General features: G+C 39.4%; 1 protein-coding gene across 9 annotated transcripts in view; it reads left to right on the forward strand.

The window, feature by feature from the left end:
* ATP10D (ATPase, class V, type 10D) overlaps positions 1–17,399 on the forward strand; it is a 134,301-nt gene that overhangs the window by 72,754 nt on the left and 44,148 nt on the right. For 8 of the 9 annotated variants that reach the window (XM_010858869.1, XM_010858870.1, XM_010858866.1 and 5 more), the window contains 3 exons: positions 5,763–6,001; positions 14,513–14,701; positions 17,059–17,393. In XM_010858869.1, the coding sequence (XP_010857171.1) occupies positions 5,763–6,001; positions 14,513–14,701; positions 17,059–17,393 (763 nt within the window). Of the gene's footprint in view, positions 1–5,762; positions 6,002–14,512; positions 14,702–17,058 lie in introns of all 9 variants that reach the window. The other variant, XM_010858867.1, reaches the window with a different exon arrangement.

Here is a 17,399-nt window from a genome sequence, read left to right on the forward strand (position 1 = left end):
GATGCCATGATCTTCGTTTTCTGAATGTTGAGCTTTAAGCCAATTTTTTCACTCTCCACTTTCACTTTCATCAAGAGGCTTTTTAGTTCCTCTTCACTTTCTGCCATAAGAGTGGTGTCATCTGCATATCTGCTGCTGCTGCTGCTGCATCGCTTCAGTCGTGTCCGACTCTGTGCGACCCCATAGACGGCAGCCTACCAGGCTTCCCGTCCCTGGGATTCTCCAGGCAAGAACACTGGAGTGGGTTGCCATTTCCTTCTCCAATGCATGAAAGCGAAAAGTGAAAGTGAAGTCGCTCAGTCGTGTCTGACTCTAGCGACCCCATGAACTGCAGCCTACTAGGCTCCTCCGTCCATGGGATTTTCTAGGCAAAAGTACTGGAGTGGGGTGCCATTGCCTTCTCCATGCATATCTGAGGTTATTGATATTTCTCCCGGCAATCTTGATTCCAGCTTGTGTTTCTTCCAGTCCAGCGTTTCTCGTGATGTACTCTGCATATAAGTTAAATAAGCAGGGTGATAATATACAGCCTTGACATACTCCTTTTCCTATTTGGAACCAGTCTGTTATTCCATGTCCAGTTCGAACTGTTGCTTCCTGACCTGCATACAGATTTCTCAAGAGGCAGGTCAGGTGCTTTGGTATTCCCATCTCTTTCAGAATTTTCCACAGTTTATTGTGATCCACACAGTCAAAGGCTTTGGCATAGTCAATAAAGCAGAAATAGATGTTTTTCTGGAACTCTCTTGTTTTTTTCATGATCCAGCGGATGTTGGCAATTTGATCTCTGATTCCTCTGCCTTTTCTAAAACTAGCTTGAACATCAGGAAATTCACGGTTCACATATTGCTGAAGCCTGGCTTGGAGAATTTTGAGCATTACTTTACTAGCATGTGAGATGAGTGCACAGCCAAATAAGTAAATATATTTTTTAAAAGGCACGTAGAGCATAGCACAGAATAAATTCTTTATAAATACTAGTTGCTAGTATTGTTGTTGTACCTGGAGGAGGAAATGGCAACCCACTCCAGAATTCTTGCCTGGAAAATTCCATGGACAGAGGAGCCTGGCGGGATGTAGTCCATAGGGTCACAAAGAGCCACATATGACTGAGTGACCGAGCACATTGTTGTCGTGTCAAAGTAGGACATAGGCTTGTCTCTTGAGAAGCTCATGGTTCAATGTGGGAGGGACACCTGGAAACATAAAAATACCTTTTTAAGTGTCGTGGGTTTAAAGTCAGCGTTGCCTTTCTATATTGTTTTGATTTTTCAGCAGTCAGTTTTGGAGGTGGATTTGCACTGATCAAGGTTTGGGGCTTTGAAGATATTGGCCTAGAAATTCTTGGAATGCTGGAAATATGAGGAATTAGAATAAAAGGCTTTGTGTCAAGGCTGTGTGGATGATACAGTTGAAAGAAACTCAGCTGAGTGTGTTGTTTACAAGCAGGTGAAAGTTGGAATGCTGGAAATGTTTGTGTAGTTAGTTCATAGCAAAATGTTCAGTGGAGGATATGGGGATGATACCGTTGAAAGAAGTTTATCTGAGTGTCCTGTGCTTTTCAACCTTGTGTTTGGCCCTTTGGAGAGCACGTTGAAAAGTGTGATAAATGTTTTGTTCCATAGGCTAATGCTCACTTCTTCCAGATATCGCATAAATGTAAATAATAGGTCGTGAAAGGTTACTGGATGTTTGAACAGGAGCATTGGAAGAGAAAAGAGATTAGGATTAAATAAGAGAGAAATAAAGTAGGTAATGTAGCATCTAACATAGTACCTACCTTGAGACGAAGGAAACATTACAGACTTTGTATATTTTCTCTTACCAGCTGGAAGGCAAGAATTCTCTTGCCCCTTTGAGGTATTCATGGAACTTTTCAAGTCTACTTTAGGAGACAGAATAAAAGTCTTGATGATCATTTGGATGGATTTTATTTATCAGTATAATAATAAACCTTTGCTTCTCATGCTCAATTAAAAAAAAAATTCAGAGTCTGAAAGTATGGCTCTTAGTAGCTTTGTTTTGTGAATCACATTGTAACTTTACTGGTCTATTTATTTCTCATCGCTTCCCACAAATGATTAAAGATTGAGTTACTCCATGTCTTTTCTTATTTCACTCTTACAGTTTTATCAGTCCCTATTGGGCAAGTTCATCCTAGAGGAACAGCTCAGCTATCTGGCTCTATACTAATTCCACAGTTCCTTGATGAATACTTTCCCTACTGATGACTATGAGAAATTCCTAAAGTATAACCTTCATGTTTATATATGTTGTATAGTATTTTAATTATTTAAAAATGGTATCACATTGTCAATATGTAAATTTTTTTAGCTACTCAAGCATTTATCAACCTAGCACTATTGACATTTTGGGCTGGATGACTTTGTCTTAATGGGGAATTGTTTAAGATACTTAGAAGCATTCTTGGCCTTTGCCCACTGCATGGCATAGCACTCCCCCAAAGATGTAATAGCCAACTTGTGAACAGGCATTGCCAAATGTTTGCTAGGGGATAAATTTGACCCTCCTTCAGAATCACTGAGCTAACCTCTTGTATACAAGTAACTATGTGCGATACTGTGCTGTGCTGTGCTAAGTCATTTAAGTTGTGTGTGACTCCTTGCAGCCCTATGGACTGTAGTCTGCCAGACTCCCCTGTCCATGTGATTCTCCAGGCAAGATTACTGGAGTGGGTTGCCATGACCTCCTCCAGGGGATCTTCCCAACTCAGGGATCAAAACCCACCTCTCTTATGTCTCCTGCATTGGCAGGTGGGTTCTTTACCACTCGTGCCACCTGGGAGGCCCTATAAGTAACTGCTAAGGACATATAAGCAGATACTTGTCTGACTTTGATTGGAGTCATGAAGACTTAAATTCAGATCCCAGCTCTACCCACTCTGAACTGTTTACTGTCTTAGTCTCCTTAGCTGCAAAGTGGAACAGTGATCATTTCTAGCCAATAACATTTTTTTTAAAGATAAAATATATATAGATACAGCTATATGCAATTGTTTATATAAAGGACCTAGCACAGCATGTACAATCACAGGCAGTGGTCCTGGCAAGGTGGCCAACGTCAGCAAAGAAAGCTAGAGGAAGTGTGAAAAAGGAAGGGAAAATAATAACAATAAAAAATTTTAAAAAATAAAGGACCTAGCAAGATGCTTGATGAAAAGGAAGTACTCAGTAAGTGCTAATGCTCTATCCTACAGTGGATTTTCCCTTGACGCTAGGCATGTTATTCATACGTCTATTCATACCCTTATTCATTATTCATATTAATATTTAAACTACAAAACATGGACTCAGTGAAATCAAGCAGGGAATATTGACCATTTTAATTTTTTGGCTGTATTTAATAACAGTATAGCATGAAGACTCACAGCACTGGCTGTGGAGTTTAATAAACTGGAGTTTAATAGAACTGTATCACTCTCATGAGATGGGGAAACTTACTTTAATTTTTATTTCTTTATTTATAAAATGAAGGTATTGATAATATCTACCTCAGAAGGTTGTTACAGGGATTAAATGAGACAAATGACTGGCACATAGTAACATTTAGCAGTACGTCTAAGCTATAAAGTGGTACCAGTGAGTGGGATGAAGCAGAGGTCTTCAGTGAGGAACTGGGACTGAGGTAAGTAGAAAGGAGGAGAATGGCTGTATTGAGCAAAGGCACGGGTAAGAATGGAGAACTCAGGGTATTTGGGATGCAATAAATATATCTGTTTTTGAAGTTCAGAGGACATATAGGGAAATAGTGTATATTTTTTTAGGCAGAGAATATAATAACCTTACAGAACTGCAGAATTGGAAAGGATCTTGAAGTCATTGAGTCCAAATCATTCATTTTTCCAGTAAGAAAACAGAGGCCTAGAAAGTGATTTGCTGGAAGCCACTTTTTGAAAGAGTTAGTCCTAGAACACAGAATCACTATGTTGACTCTTAGTCTCTCCTCGTCCTTAAAAAACATAGACAAAAGCTGTTAAAATAAATAGAATATGCAGATGCTTTTTGTTTTATAAATCGACTTCCTGAAAGCCATACCTATTCAGTAGCTAGAATTGGCATGAATACTTCAGATAACTAGCAGTCCAAACAAGCATGTAGTTTTTGATTGTCTACTCTCTATTCCAGACACTGGACATAATGATAAACAAGACAGACAAGGCCCCTCCTCTCATAGAACTTCTGTTGGAGAAAATTATCACAAGTTAGTTAATTTTTAAATAAAAAATATTAAAAATTGTTTTGCAGAGAATTAAAATTGGGTGATTGGGCTTCCCCCGTAGCGTGGATGGTAAAGAATCTGCCTGCAGTGCAGGAGACCTGGGTTTGATCCCTGGGTTGGGAAGGTCCCCTGGAGTAAGAAATGCCACCACAGTCCAGTATTTTTGCCTGAAGAATCCCATGGTCAAAGGAGCCTGGCGGGCTACAGTCTATAGGGTCTCAAAGAGTTGGACACGACTAACATTTACTTACACTTTATGATACAAAATGAAAAGTACTTTGAATGGGATGGTTGAGCAAGGCCTCTCTAGGGGGGATATCAGAGCCTAGATCTGAATGACTTGGTTTTTGAATTCAGGAGTAAAAGCCTTCCAGTCAGATGGAGTAGCTAGTATAGGGGCCCTCAGACAGAAATGAGCTTGACAGTTTTCAAAGTAAAGAAAGGCCAGTGAGGCTAGATTTAGTGTGGAAGAGGGGCCAGAAAAGTTAGGTCATCAGAGGCCAGATCATTTTGAGTTATGTATGCCAAGAAAAGGAATTCAGATTTTATTCCAAGTGAACTGAAAAGCCACTAGAAAGTTTTGTGTGGGCAGTAGTCTGATCTGCTCTATCTTTGAAAGATCACTCTAGCTACTGTTTCAGGAGTAGAGTACATACAGCAGGGAGGCCAGTCAGGAGGCTATTGTTCTGGTCCATTTGGGAGATGATGGTGAGTTGGATTAAGGTGTTGGAGATGAAGAGAAGTTTAGGTATTTGGGATATATTTTAGATGAATAATAGACAGCTGTCGGTGATGCTTTCAATACTAGGGATAAGGAAGAAAAGAGAAATCAAGGATAATTCTAGATTTTTGGTATAAATAGCTAGGTAGATATTTAGGTTTCATTTACAAAGATAAGAAAGACCAGAGAAAGAGTGATTTGATGGGAGCCTGGGGGAATAGAAAGAGCAGTCTACATTTACCATACCAAATTTAAGACGTCCATTATTTATTCAGCTAGTATTTTTTGAGTATCAACTCCTTCCCTGGATTTTAGGAATATCATATTAACAAAAGGCAAAATTATCTGCCCTTCTGGAGTTTATATTCTAATGGATGATTCAAAGAATTAAAAATAAGGTCAATGATGTATAGATGGTGGTAAGAACAGTGTGGTTAGATCTGAGAAGTCTTCACTGACAAAGGACCATGACTTCAAGGAGACTTGAAGGGGGTAAGGGAGTGAACCATGCAGATATGTGCCCAAAATGTGCACAGAGATAATAGTTTAAAGATGGGACCAGATGACACCACAGAGGAAGAGTATGTAGGTGGTGAAGGAAGGAATTCTTGTGGCCTCTCTCATTGCTGCTACTTTTCTCAATGATACAAGTTCATTAACTCAGTGTATTGGAGGAGTTTGGAAGCCAAGTTTTAAAAAGGAGGGGCTCGTGTGAAATAGCTGTTTAAGAAAATGCTTGATATATTCGACCTGCAAGTGTTTCATCTCAGGGAATGACCCAGTGTGGTTTTCTTTCCCTCAGCCAAGAGGTTGGAATCCTATCAGGAAGCTGCCTCTGAAGATGAAGATTCCGCCGACACTCCCAGTGGCTCCCTCAGCAATATGGCGAAACCGAGGGCCCTCAGCTGCAGGACAGTTCACAGTCGGCCTTTAGGAAGTATCTCCTCGAATCATCTTACTGGGAGCTGTTTCGCTCTAGAAAGTAGAGAAGGAGCCAGTGAAGTGCCTCATTCCAGACAGGCTGCTTTCAGTAGCCCCATTGTAAGTGTGAATGCGTGACTTGAAACTTGTCTGTCTGTGTTGAATAATGAAAGAACATTCTCATAATTAAAACAGACCACACACTGTTGTCTTTTCTCCCTGAGAAGAGACTGTGTAAGTTCAGTCTGATTGCCACACATTCACAATATCTTAATTTTGGAGATCAGTGTCAAGAGATAGTATACCATTTCTGAAAAACATGTTTCTGGTCAAGGTCAGTCACTTCTGAGCCTGGAGAAAGCTGCCTTGCTTTAATGATCATGGCTCACTTTCAGAACCAGCACAACTTACTGGAGGTATCTCATACACTGGTAAGTGTGTCTAATTGATCGGGAAATCAGAGGCCTTTCAGTATCCTCCGAGGCCTTTTTATCTCTTTGTAATCCTCCCCGAAATCCCACCAAATATCTGTCCTCTTCTCCATTCCTAGTCCTCAGCAGATCATTTTCTAGTGTTTCTATACAGAGCTCAAGAGGGTGTGTGTTCTTAAGTCCTGAGAGGAAAATATGGAGGAAGAACCATGTGGAAGATGGAAAAGAGGAAAGATACTGGTGCGAAAGAATTAGAAATCAAAACTTTTGCGGCACTTAAAATCACTTTGATAAAATTTCAGCTGCCTTCTCTGCCCTCCACATTTCATTAACTTCTCCTTATCCTCATTCAAGATGAGGATTCCCTAGCCATGAGACTGGTAAGCAGTTGGTGATCTCTGAAATAGGTGACATAACAAGAAATAAACAGTTTTGGGAAGACTTTTGTTCTACAGTGAATTTATCTAGACTTTCATAGTAGAGATGCGATCTGAGTATACCCCAGGGATCTCATTTGTCCTGGAAAGGCCTTGAGGGGAGTCTGGCTCTTTTCAAAGTTCCAACAAATAGAGCAATTTAGAATCTAGGAAGATCATTTCACTGAAACTCATCCAATGCATTTCTTTGGCTCTAAGGATATAATGCCTGTTATATCCTATCATTACCATATGTCAAGCTATTCCAAACATCTGGACTTATTTTTTCTCCAGTCTCTGAGGAAAAAAAAAGAAAGGTAAAGAATGCATACAACCTCTTTTCTGTACTCATTTTCAGGCTATATCAGAAGTAGATATCTGTTTTCTTCTGTTTTATCAACTTTGCCCATTACTCTGCTGATCTTTTACCTTTTCCAGCCGCCTGCAGTTAACCACATGTTGACTCATGTTTACTTGGAAGTCAAGGATACTAATGACCAGGTGGGCTTGTGCCATGGCCTCCCTCTCAGTTTCCCAATCCAGCCTCACTCTCTTCGTGGAACAAAGGATTATTTCCTTATTTGGAGTCATTATGGTTTTTGTACCATTTCCCCTGTCTAAAATTCATTCTCCCCTCACCACCTACTTCTATCTACCAGGTCTGATGAAATACTTTTTTAAATATCATTTCTTCTGAAGAATTCTCAGACTCTGTGTTTCTAAGTTCTATTTACACAGTCCCTCCTGCCCTTCAGTCCCTTAGTCCTCATGGCATTGGCATTATTTCTGCCTCTGATGTGGACCTTGCTCCTTGAGAGCAAGGACTTCATCACCTTGAATCCTCAGCATCTAAGGTCAGAGTCTCCCATGTCTGCTCTCCGTGAAGTATTATTGGAAGCTGCTCAACAGGCTCAGTTTTCCTGTTCAATCTGTTTTGTTTTGACTTGCCTTGTACTCCAGTTCCATGCATTGTGCTGATTATACAGCTTCTCTGGGGTTGCTGCATTGTTTTGTGTTTTGAATACCAGACCCTTACATACAGGATGACGAGGTCTTCCTTGAGATCCGAGACCATCTCTCATGCTTGCTCTAGACAAGCCAATTCTATCCTTCTTGTAGACTAAGATTATTTTGAGAAAACTGTAGATCCTTTAACCTGAAAGCTGACATCTGTGAAAATTGTACATATGATACTAAAAGTCTGTTCATGTATCCCAGGTCGTAGAACACCAGTGTGAAAGCATAGTGAGGGCTGTGAGGTCTGGAAGTGAAAAGTTGTTAAGGTGGTGCCCTTCATGGGGGAGGCAAGGGGAGAGTCAGAGAGGGTCCAAGGTAGAGTGCTGGCAAAGGTGTGCCAGCTTCAGGAGTTAGAATGACATTGAGGACCTTGAGTCCTGGATTCACATGACCTACTTTAGAAATAGAAACCTTGACTTTGTGAGTCAGTGTTTTTATGCTTCTTTAATCCTCAAGAAGTTTTCATTCAGCAAGCATGCTATTCATTCTATCTGGAGTGCTATCCTCCTAGATCTTTATATGGCTGTTTCCTTTCTTTTCACTGAGGTCTCAGCTCAGATGTCACCTCCTCAGTAAATCTTGTTGTTCAGTTGCTAAGCCATGCCAGACTCTTTGTGACCCCATGAACTGCAGCTCGGCAGGCTTCCCTGTCCTTCACTATCTCCTGGAGTTTTCTCAGACTCATATCTATTGAGTCAGTGATGCTATCCAACCATCTCACCTCTGTCATCCCCTTCTCCTCTTGCCCTCAATCTTTCCCAGCATCAGGGTCTTTTCCAGTAGTTAGCTCTTTGCATCCAGTGGCCAGAGTATTAGAGCTTCAGCATCAGTCCTTCCAATGAATATTCAGGGTCGATTTCATTTAGGGTTGACTGGTTTGATCTCCTTGTTGTCCAAGGGACTCTCAAGAGTCTTCTTCAACACCACAGTTCAAAAGCATCAATTCTTCAACATGGTAGTAAGATTCAGTAAATCTCACTGACCACCCAATCCAAAGTATGTTCCATCTCCTGCACACTTGTCTAAATAGAACCATCTTGTCTTGTATAAATAGAACCATCTATTTATAGGTTAATTTATCTCCCCCACCTAGGATGTCAGTTCCATGCACCCAGGATCCCATATATTCTGTGCACCCATCTTTCCTTGAGGTGTTGCTGATACCATAGATCAATAATAAATATTTATGGAGTAAATATTCCATAAATGGAGTAATATCCCATTAATGGAGTAATGGAAGACAATGACATAATACTAGAGCCTGGGATATAAAACGGATAAGACACATCCCCAGCTTTCAGCTTTGCTTTTGATAGAGGAGGCAGACATATAAGTAAATAGAAGTAATCCTGTATTGAAGATGCAGTAATGGTAGTTAATCCATAGTATTAAAAAGGCACAAAGAAGAGAGTCATCAACTCTATGGGGATGAGAAGGGATCAAGAAAAGCTGCACAAAAGAGGTAAAACTTATTTTATGATTAAACTAATGAGTAGAGGGTTCCACAGTAGAAAAGGAAGGAAAAGCACTCAGGGCAGACAGTATATAGTGTGTGCAAAGGCTCAGAACCACACAACCAGGGAGAACGGAGTGGGGAGGAGGAGCTGTGCATGTGTGGCTGTTGGCCTTTGTCTTTTCTCTTAGGTCTTTGGTATTTAGGAATCTGAGGCAGAAGGCATTTGTATCTATATCTGTGCCACAGTTGTCCAGATGGAGTGCTGAGTCCCTAGGATTGGAGTGAGGGTGGAGCAGGAAATGAGATAAACACCTTGGGTGCAGGTGACAGAGGAGCAGAGCAGTGTTGGGCTTCCCAGGTGGCTCAGTGGTGAAGAATCGCCTGCCAAGCAGGCGACATGGGTTTGATCCCTGGGTCAGGAAGATCCCCTGGAGAAGGAAATGGCAACCCACTCCAGTATTCTTGCCTGGGAAATTCCATGAACAGAGGAGGCTGGTGGGCTACAGTCCATGTGGTTGCAAAAAGTTGGACACAACTCAGCAACTGAACAACAGGGCACAGTGTTAGACCTTGGTCAGTGTTATCTCCCACACGGAGTATCTTTGTTCATTCTTTAACTTTGGACATTTTTGAATTTGCATAAACAAAGTGGGTCCAAGTCATTCTCAGTTTGAAAACAGAGTTAACATTCAGTACATAGTAAGACTACACAAAAACTTTGGCAGACACTTTGAGAGAGCAAGGAGAAGTCTTGGCCAGTGTTTGTTTTAATTGGATTTGCACAGGGGGGGAAATACAGAAAGAAATGAAGGAAGGAAAATAGGAGAGGGAGAATGGGGAGGGAGGGAGAGAGGGAGAAAGAAAGGTGAATGTGAAATCTGCAACCTGGTAAGAAGACATTATATGAATCGTGGCAGCAAATGTAAGGTTTCAAATAGCCAGATGCTAGGACTAAGATGTTGTACTCCCACCATGAAACAGATAAGGCTTACTTTAAATATGGGAAGCTGTCTACATCATGTTCTGTAGTCTCTAAGAGTATACAATTTTTCACTGCATAAAAAAATGTCTATTTAAGGTCAAGTGGGAGGGGGTTATGTCTTTGTTTTCTAAGAATAACATCTTTTTAATGTTATCCACCCCCTTCTTTATGGAATATAAAACCAGCAAATGTTTATTAGTAATGTACAGCAATAAAATTTTATAGCTTATCCATGTGCCAGGTACTGACACAGCTACTGAGTTAGGAATCCAAAAATCTATAAGATATGTTAAAAGAAATCCATAAAAAAATAATGAAATAATGCCTTTTGCAGCAACATGGATAGAGATTATCATACTAAATAAAGTAAGTCAGACAAAAACAAATATCATATGATATTACTTATTGTTTAACCACTCTGTTGTGTCTGAGTCTTTTGTGACCCCATGGAATGTAGCTCTCCAGGCTACTCTGTCCATAAGATTTCCCAGGCAAGAATACTGGGGTGGGTTGCCACTTCCTTCTCTGGGGGATCTTCCTAACCCAGGATCTAGCTTGAATCTCCCGCTTGGTAGGTGGATTCTTTACCACTGAGTCACCAGGGAAGCCCGATATCACTTACATGTGAAATCTAAAAAAATGATGCAAATGAGTTTATTATGAAACAGAAATAGACTCAAAAACATAGAAAACAAATTTATAGTTACCAAAGAAGAAAGGGGGAAGGGATAAATTAGGAGCATGGGATTAAGAGATACAAGCTACAATACATGAAAAGGTCTTGGAAAAGACCCTGATGCTGGGAAAGATTGAAGGCAGGAAGAGAAGGGGACAACAGAGGATGAGATGGTTGGATGGCATCACCGACTCAATGGACATGATTTTGAGCAAGCTCCGGGAGTTGGTGATGGACAGGGAAGCCTGGTGTGTTGCAGTCCATGGGGTCACAAAGAGTCGGACATGACTGAGCAACTGACTTGAATACATAAAATATATAAGCAACAAGGATTTACTGTATAGCTTGGGGAAGTATATTCAATACCAAATAATAACTTAAAATGGAAAAATTTTGAAAAAGAATAGATGTATATATAACTGAATCATTTTGTTGTATACCTGAAACATTGTAAATCAACTGTTCTTCAATTTTAAAATGTATGTAAAAATCTATAAGATATAGGTTCCTTCCTTTAAAGGAACTTCCCCTGTGGGGAGAGAAGTACATATACATGGAATTATTTAAAGCTGGATGGTGTGGATTTGGTTCTTGGGTTAATTCAAGTTCAGAGAAGTCAGGAGCTGTCCATCACAGAAAAAAAAAAAAGAAAAAGTCAATTTTGAAATAGACGGTATCCATGAAGAAGATTTGGATCTTAGAAGAAAAAAAAAAAACCCTGTCAAACCATCTTACACATAACAATTGTGTGTGATAACTCTATACTTCTCCTGAGTTCAGGAACTAAACACCTTAGTCAGTCAGGGTTAACTTGTTAGAGACACCAACTAAAGGGAAGAATATTTTGTTCTTGCAGCTTCATTTTGACATGGCTCATCCCTTAAATCTTCTGGGCTCTTCTTTATATATTTATTTATATATATATATATATATATATATTTTTTTTTTTTTCTTTTGATGCTTTTAGGGTCTTGTATGGTCCTGAGTTCCTCACATCTATTTCAACAATTCTTTTTGTAAATAGTTTCCAATCAGAGTCCCAGCTTTGGTCAGCTCCATGTCTTCTTTTATTCTCACGGCCACAGCATCGGTTCTTAAATTCCCTGAATGACCCATTAGGTTGACTTATGTCAACAGTGTTTGTCACCAAGATGGAACTTACAAACCTGTCATTAGTCTTAGAGGAACTTCAGAATGAAGTAGAGTCCTGATGTTCTGAAGCCAGTTACTCATCCGTGTGGAGATCATCAGTACAATAAAATCACTGTTTGCTTCTAAGGTCTGTAATTCAATCCTTATCGTGTTCCAAAGAGCAAATGTGTGTTAGAGATAACATTACCAAAACCTGCATACTGGCTTCTTCTTGGAGATTCCCAGTACCTTTTAAACACTCTTAGAAGTGCTACAATAGAGAGACCTATTTAAACATTTCTTAAACTTATTTTAGTATGGGACTCTTTGGAGTTTTGCTTAATATGTATAAACGTTTTGAGAAGGATGCCTTTGGAAATACTGCTCCAGCCTGTGGCGTCTCTCACACTCACTAGATGCCAGTATCATCATAGCCTTCATCAATTCCATGCAGCAAGGTTCCCAAGCATCAGACCTTGCCACTGTCTCTTGTAACTAACTTTGGCAAGGGGATCCTCAAGGAAGGGATGGTTCTCCAAGTAACTGAAGACGCAGCACAGACTCTTGCTGGCTCAGTGTTACTCTGTGTGAGTCTTGAGAGGGAATGTGGCCAACTAGTTAATGAGCAGTTGTCAGATTACAGACATTTACAAGCTCTATCAAACACAACATGGTTCAAATTTTGCTGAGTAAACTGTCTCAGAACAATAGATGCTGCCTTTAGGTAGAAATTTAAGAATGTCTTTTGACAGCAGAAAACTGGGACCTTTGAAACCCACTGTGAACCAGGTAGAAGGCAATGGCACCCCACTCCAGTACTCTTGCCTGGAAAATCCCATGGACAGAGGAGCCTGGTAGGCTGCAGTGCCTGGGGTCGCTAAGAGTTGGACACGACTGAGCGACTTCACTTTCACTTTTCACTTTCATGCATTGGAGAAGGAAATGGCAACCCACTCCAGTGTTCTTGCCTGGAGAATCCCAGGGACGGTGGAGCCTGGTGGGCTGCCGTCTATGGGGTTGCACAGAGTCGGACACGACTGAAGCGACTTAGCAGTGAACCAGGTAAACTGCCTGAAAATGAGTGTGTCATTCCAGAAGAAAAAGGAACATAAAATTATTTTAGTTTCTGTTGTGCTGGTCTCGTCTCACTTGTTGTCTTATTTACTTTATACAGCCACCCTCTGAGGTAGGTATACTTCTTAAGATTATTCAGAAGAGGGAAATGAAGCTCAGAGGGTTAAATAAGTAAGTTGCCTGAGGCCCCTAGAGAGCATGTAGTGGATCTAGAGCCTGAGCCCAAACCCATATGATTTCCAGCCTGTGCTCTTTGCTTGTTGAGCCTGTGTTAAAACTTACCGGACTCCTAAGTGTAGAACGCAAGCCATGATCACTAAGTCTAACATCAAGCATCTCCTTATTTGAGTCTGTTCTCTCCATCGCCTCTCTCAGCTTTCCTGAAGTCAGTATGCTTTGCCAGCATCCTGGATTCCTCTAGAATACAGTGGCACTTTTTTGAAGACTTGATTCAGAGTTGATGATCCCTTTTTTGAATCATCTGAAAAATTTCTAAAGCAGTTGACTACATATTACAAAATTATAAAGAAATTTCTACAACAGTATTCTTTCCTTAAAGTTGGTACTTCTAAATAAGTGTGCAAAGTACTGTGTTAAACAGAATGAAGTATTTTCCCCCAATAATCAAACTTCTTAAAGCCAATTTGTAAAAGGAATTGTACAAAAGAGAAAGGCATAGGTCACAGTTGCCAGATATATTTGATAATCAGAAATCTCTTAGAGGGACCCTTGAATGTTCATCGCTGATTCTGTCTCTGGGTCGGGAAGATCCCCTGGAAGAGAGAATGACAACGCACTCCAGTGCAGAATCCCATGGACAGAAGAACCATGAACAAGGGGGTACAGTCCATAGGGTCGCAAAGAGTTGGACACATCTGAAGCAACTTAGCATAGCAAGCATGGATGTTCATGGCTTGTAAGGTATTACTAGGGAAATACAGATAAACTCTGTTAACTTGCTTATAGTAGTTTTTATTTTGCAGGGTTGGTTTTTAAACAATAGTAGTGACTTGAGCCATAAAATATTTTGTTAAAATAACATAGTATGAATAACATGCTCAGTTTTAAAAGAATTAATATTCATCAGTTGCTGTTGGATGAATCTATGCCCAAAGTAGAATCCTACAGTAAAATATAGCTCTGTACTGTATATTTCAAAATAAGGCAAGACTCATTCAATTAGAATTTGGTGAAAGGCATTGTCTCTATCTCTTACTTTAATAGTCAAGGTAATCTCCTTTCATATATGCATTCTAGATTTTGCATTTAATTTTTTGTCTTTTCCTTTTTTTCATTTCCCATGATACCATGTACATTAAATTTTATTTTTAAAGAATACTGTCTCATGTTTCATAGATTCTGGTTAGAAATAATCCTTCTTGTGTAGATTTAAAATTCATATTTTTAGATGCTTATTGTGACCACACTTTGTCTCATTGGATATTCAGGAAACAGATGTGGTACCAGACACCAGGCTTTTGGACAAGTTTAGTCAGATTACACCTCTGCTCTTCACCCCAACGGATGAGACTATCCCAGATCCACCACTGGAGACTCTGTACATCATCGACTTCTTTATTGCATTGGCAATTTGCAACACAGTAGTGGTTTCTGCTCCTAACCAGCCACGACAAAAGGTAAGACTAATGCAAACAAGGGTCACCTTCCAGAAGAGAACTGTGGGTTTAAATATATTTGTTATGTGCTCTTACTGTGCATGCATGCTAAGTTGCTTCAGTCGTGTCCAAATCTTTGCAACTCCATGGACTGTAGCCTGCCAGGCTCCTCTGTCTATGGGGGTTCTCCAGGCAAGAATACTGGAGTGGGTTGCCATGCCCTCCTCCAGGGGACCTTCCCTACCCAGGGATCGAACTGGAGTTTTTTTACATCTAACCTGCATTGGCAGGTGGGTTCTTTACCACTTTTGCCACCTGGGAAGCCCCGTGGTCTTATATGGATTGTGATTAACAATAGTAACAGGTAACATTTATACATCACTTAACCTGTACTCTGAATTTATGATGTTCTAAGCAATTTGTTGGTATTAATAGGTTTATTACTCCCAACAGTTCCATGAGTTAGGTACTATTACTCTACTACTCATTTTACAGGTAAGCTTAAGTAACTTGCCCAGGGATACAGGACCAGTTTATTGAGGAAATAGGATTGAACCCAGGGAGTATGGATCCATGCTACTACACTACTTTGCTTCCAGGAGGATAGCTAATGAGAGCAGTTCTTGGCAAATGTGACTCTCTTCATTTTGCTTTACTTTGCCTAACAAATTGAAGCTTTCTGTGAAACTTCTGAACATATGCACTACATCAAGCAAAATATAAAGTATTAGATTCATTATCATGTTTAATGATAATATACCTTTTCATATGCCACTTGGGTAATGTAAACTCAATCGCTGGAAGATCCAATACATCTATAATATACCAAGGTTCTGCTGTTCCCACACAAGCTGAATCTTTAAAGTCTCTATGTAGCTTAGGATTCATGGAAAATTCATTTTCAATTAAAAAGGAAAGCTTGCTTTAGAGATTGGTGATTCACCACTCGCTGTGCTGTCTTCCTTGAGTATAACTATTTCCCCTTTTGCACACATCCACTTAAAATTCAATTTGCAGCTCAACCCAATTAAATTTTCATTTTCTATTAGATCATTTTCTCTTGGCAACTTCAGAGGTGGTCAGTTTTAACATAAAAATAACTTCTCATTAAGCTTTCATTTGATCAGAAACTATATTTTTATCAGATTTCAATTAGAAACTTGCTCTTTGAAGTTATCTAGTTAGAGGATAAATCACTGGTTATTCTGTTTTTTTCCCTCATACAACACCTTTTGATATACATCTATTTCCAATGCAGACATCTTTTAGTGTTTTCTGCTTAAGAAATATAGTTGTCTTATCCCCAAAGAATGTAATATTCTGTGCCCTGAAAGAAAATCTCTGTAGGCATATAAAAGCCTAAGCCTCATGATATTTTAAGGTGGTACCTTAAAATAGGTGAATAAAAGCAGTAAATAAAGAGCTCATTGAAATTCATATGTAATACAGAAACGTCATCTGTAGTTGAGTTCACTTTTCATTTTTGAGTTGCCAGTAAGTTTGCAAATTGACCAACATGAGTCCCTCAAACTATCATAAAATTAATAATTATTAGGAGAAAATTCTTTGGACATTCTATTGTGAAAATTTTAGAATTCAGTTAATTGGTCTTTCCAATTAGTATTCTAAATTGAATCACTGATAAGAGTTAAGATCTAGAAGAAATCAGAATATGAACAAGAAAAAGTTTTATAAAAGTAGAAATTTGAATTCATATCATGATATTGATAGTCTTTCATAAACTACTTTATTGGCATATTTTCCTTAAGTCAAATTAACAACCTTTTTTATAATCTGAAAAATGAAAGAAAAAACACATTTTGTTAGTCTTTTGATTTACTTTCTTCTAGTGTTTTAAATGTGTATTACTCATTTGTTTTTCTGCTGCTCATACTGTTTTTATAGCTTTTTCAGTATGGCCCTGTAATCTTTATAAACTTGATATTTAAATATTATAGAACATTTTAAGATGTTTCTAATTTGTTATTGAATACTTGTAATTTTTAAATTATTATTGCTAGGATGCATATAATAAAGATAATTTTTTTATATTAGATTATATTATCAGAAAAATTTGCTAAAAGTATGCCCACTGCTACCAATATTAGCACACTTTATATCTTTTGCTATGAGCTGTCAGATTTCTTCCTAAATGGTTGTAGAAATTCGCAGTGCTATCAACATTAGCACATCTTTTTCATAACGGCTGCTTTTATTTTTATTAATTTTTTTGCAGCATTGTGCAAAACATGAAACAGTTTGCTATGTAAGGGAGTAGTAACTTTTCATTGTCCTTTTTGTCCCCTAGTTTGACTTCATAGTTGTTATCAACTGCTTTTGACTGTTTTATTGAGACCTTCTCATGTTATCTTTCTTAGGTCGGACTCTCTTCTTTGCGTGGAATACCCATTAAATCTTTGGAAGAGATTAAAAACCTCTTCCAGAGACTGTCTGTCCGAAGGTCGAGTTCACCATCTCTTGCCAGTGGGAAAGAGCCATCTGGAGTCCCAAACGCCTTTGTGAGCAGACTCTCTCTGTTTAATAGAATGAAACCAGCCTCACCTGTGGAGGAAGAGATCTCCCAGACGAGTGAGAGCCTCCAGGGCTCTGATGACTCAGCTTGTCCCACAGAAATTGAGAAACAAAACAGCGATGCAGGCATCGCAAATGGCAAGGTGGAAGCCCTCCCTGGACAGCCCTTGACCTCCAGCCTGTGTTA

The sequence above is a fragment of the Bison bison genome, unplaced genomic scaffold (genome assembly GCF_000754665.1).
Source record: "Bison bison bison isolate TAMUID 2011002044 unplaced genomic scaffold, Bison_UMD1.0 scf7180017864451, whole genome shotgun sequence".
Lineage (NCBI taxonomy): Eukaryota > Metazoa > Chordata > Mammalia > Artiodactyla > Bovidae > Bison > Bison bison.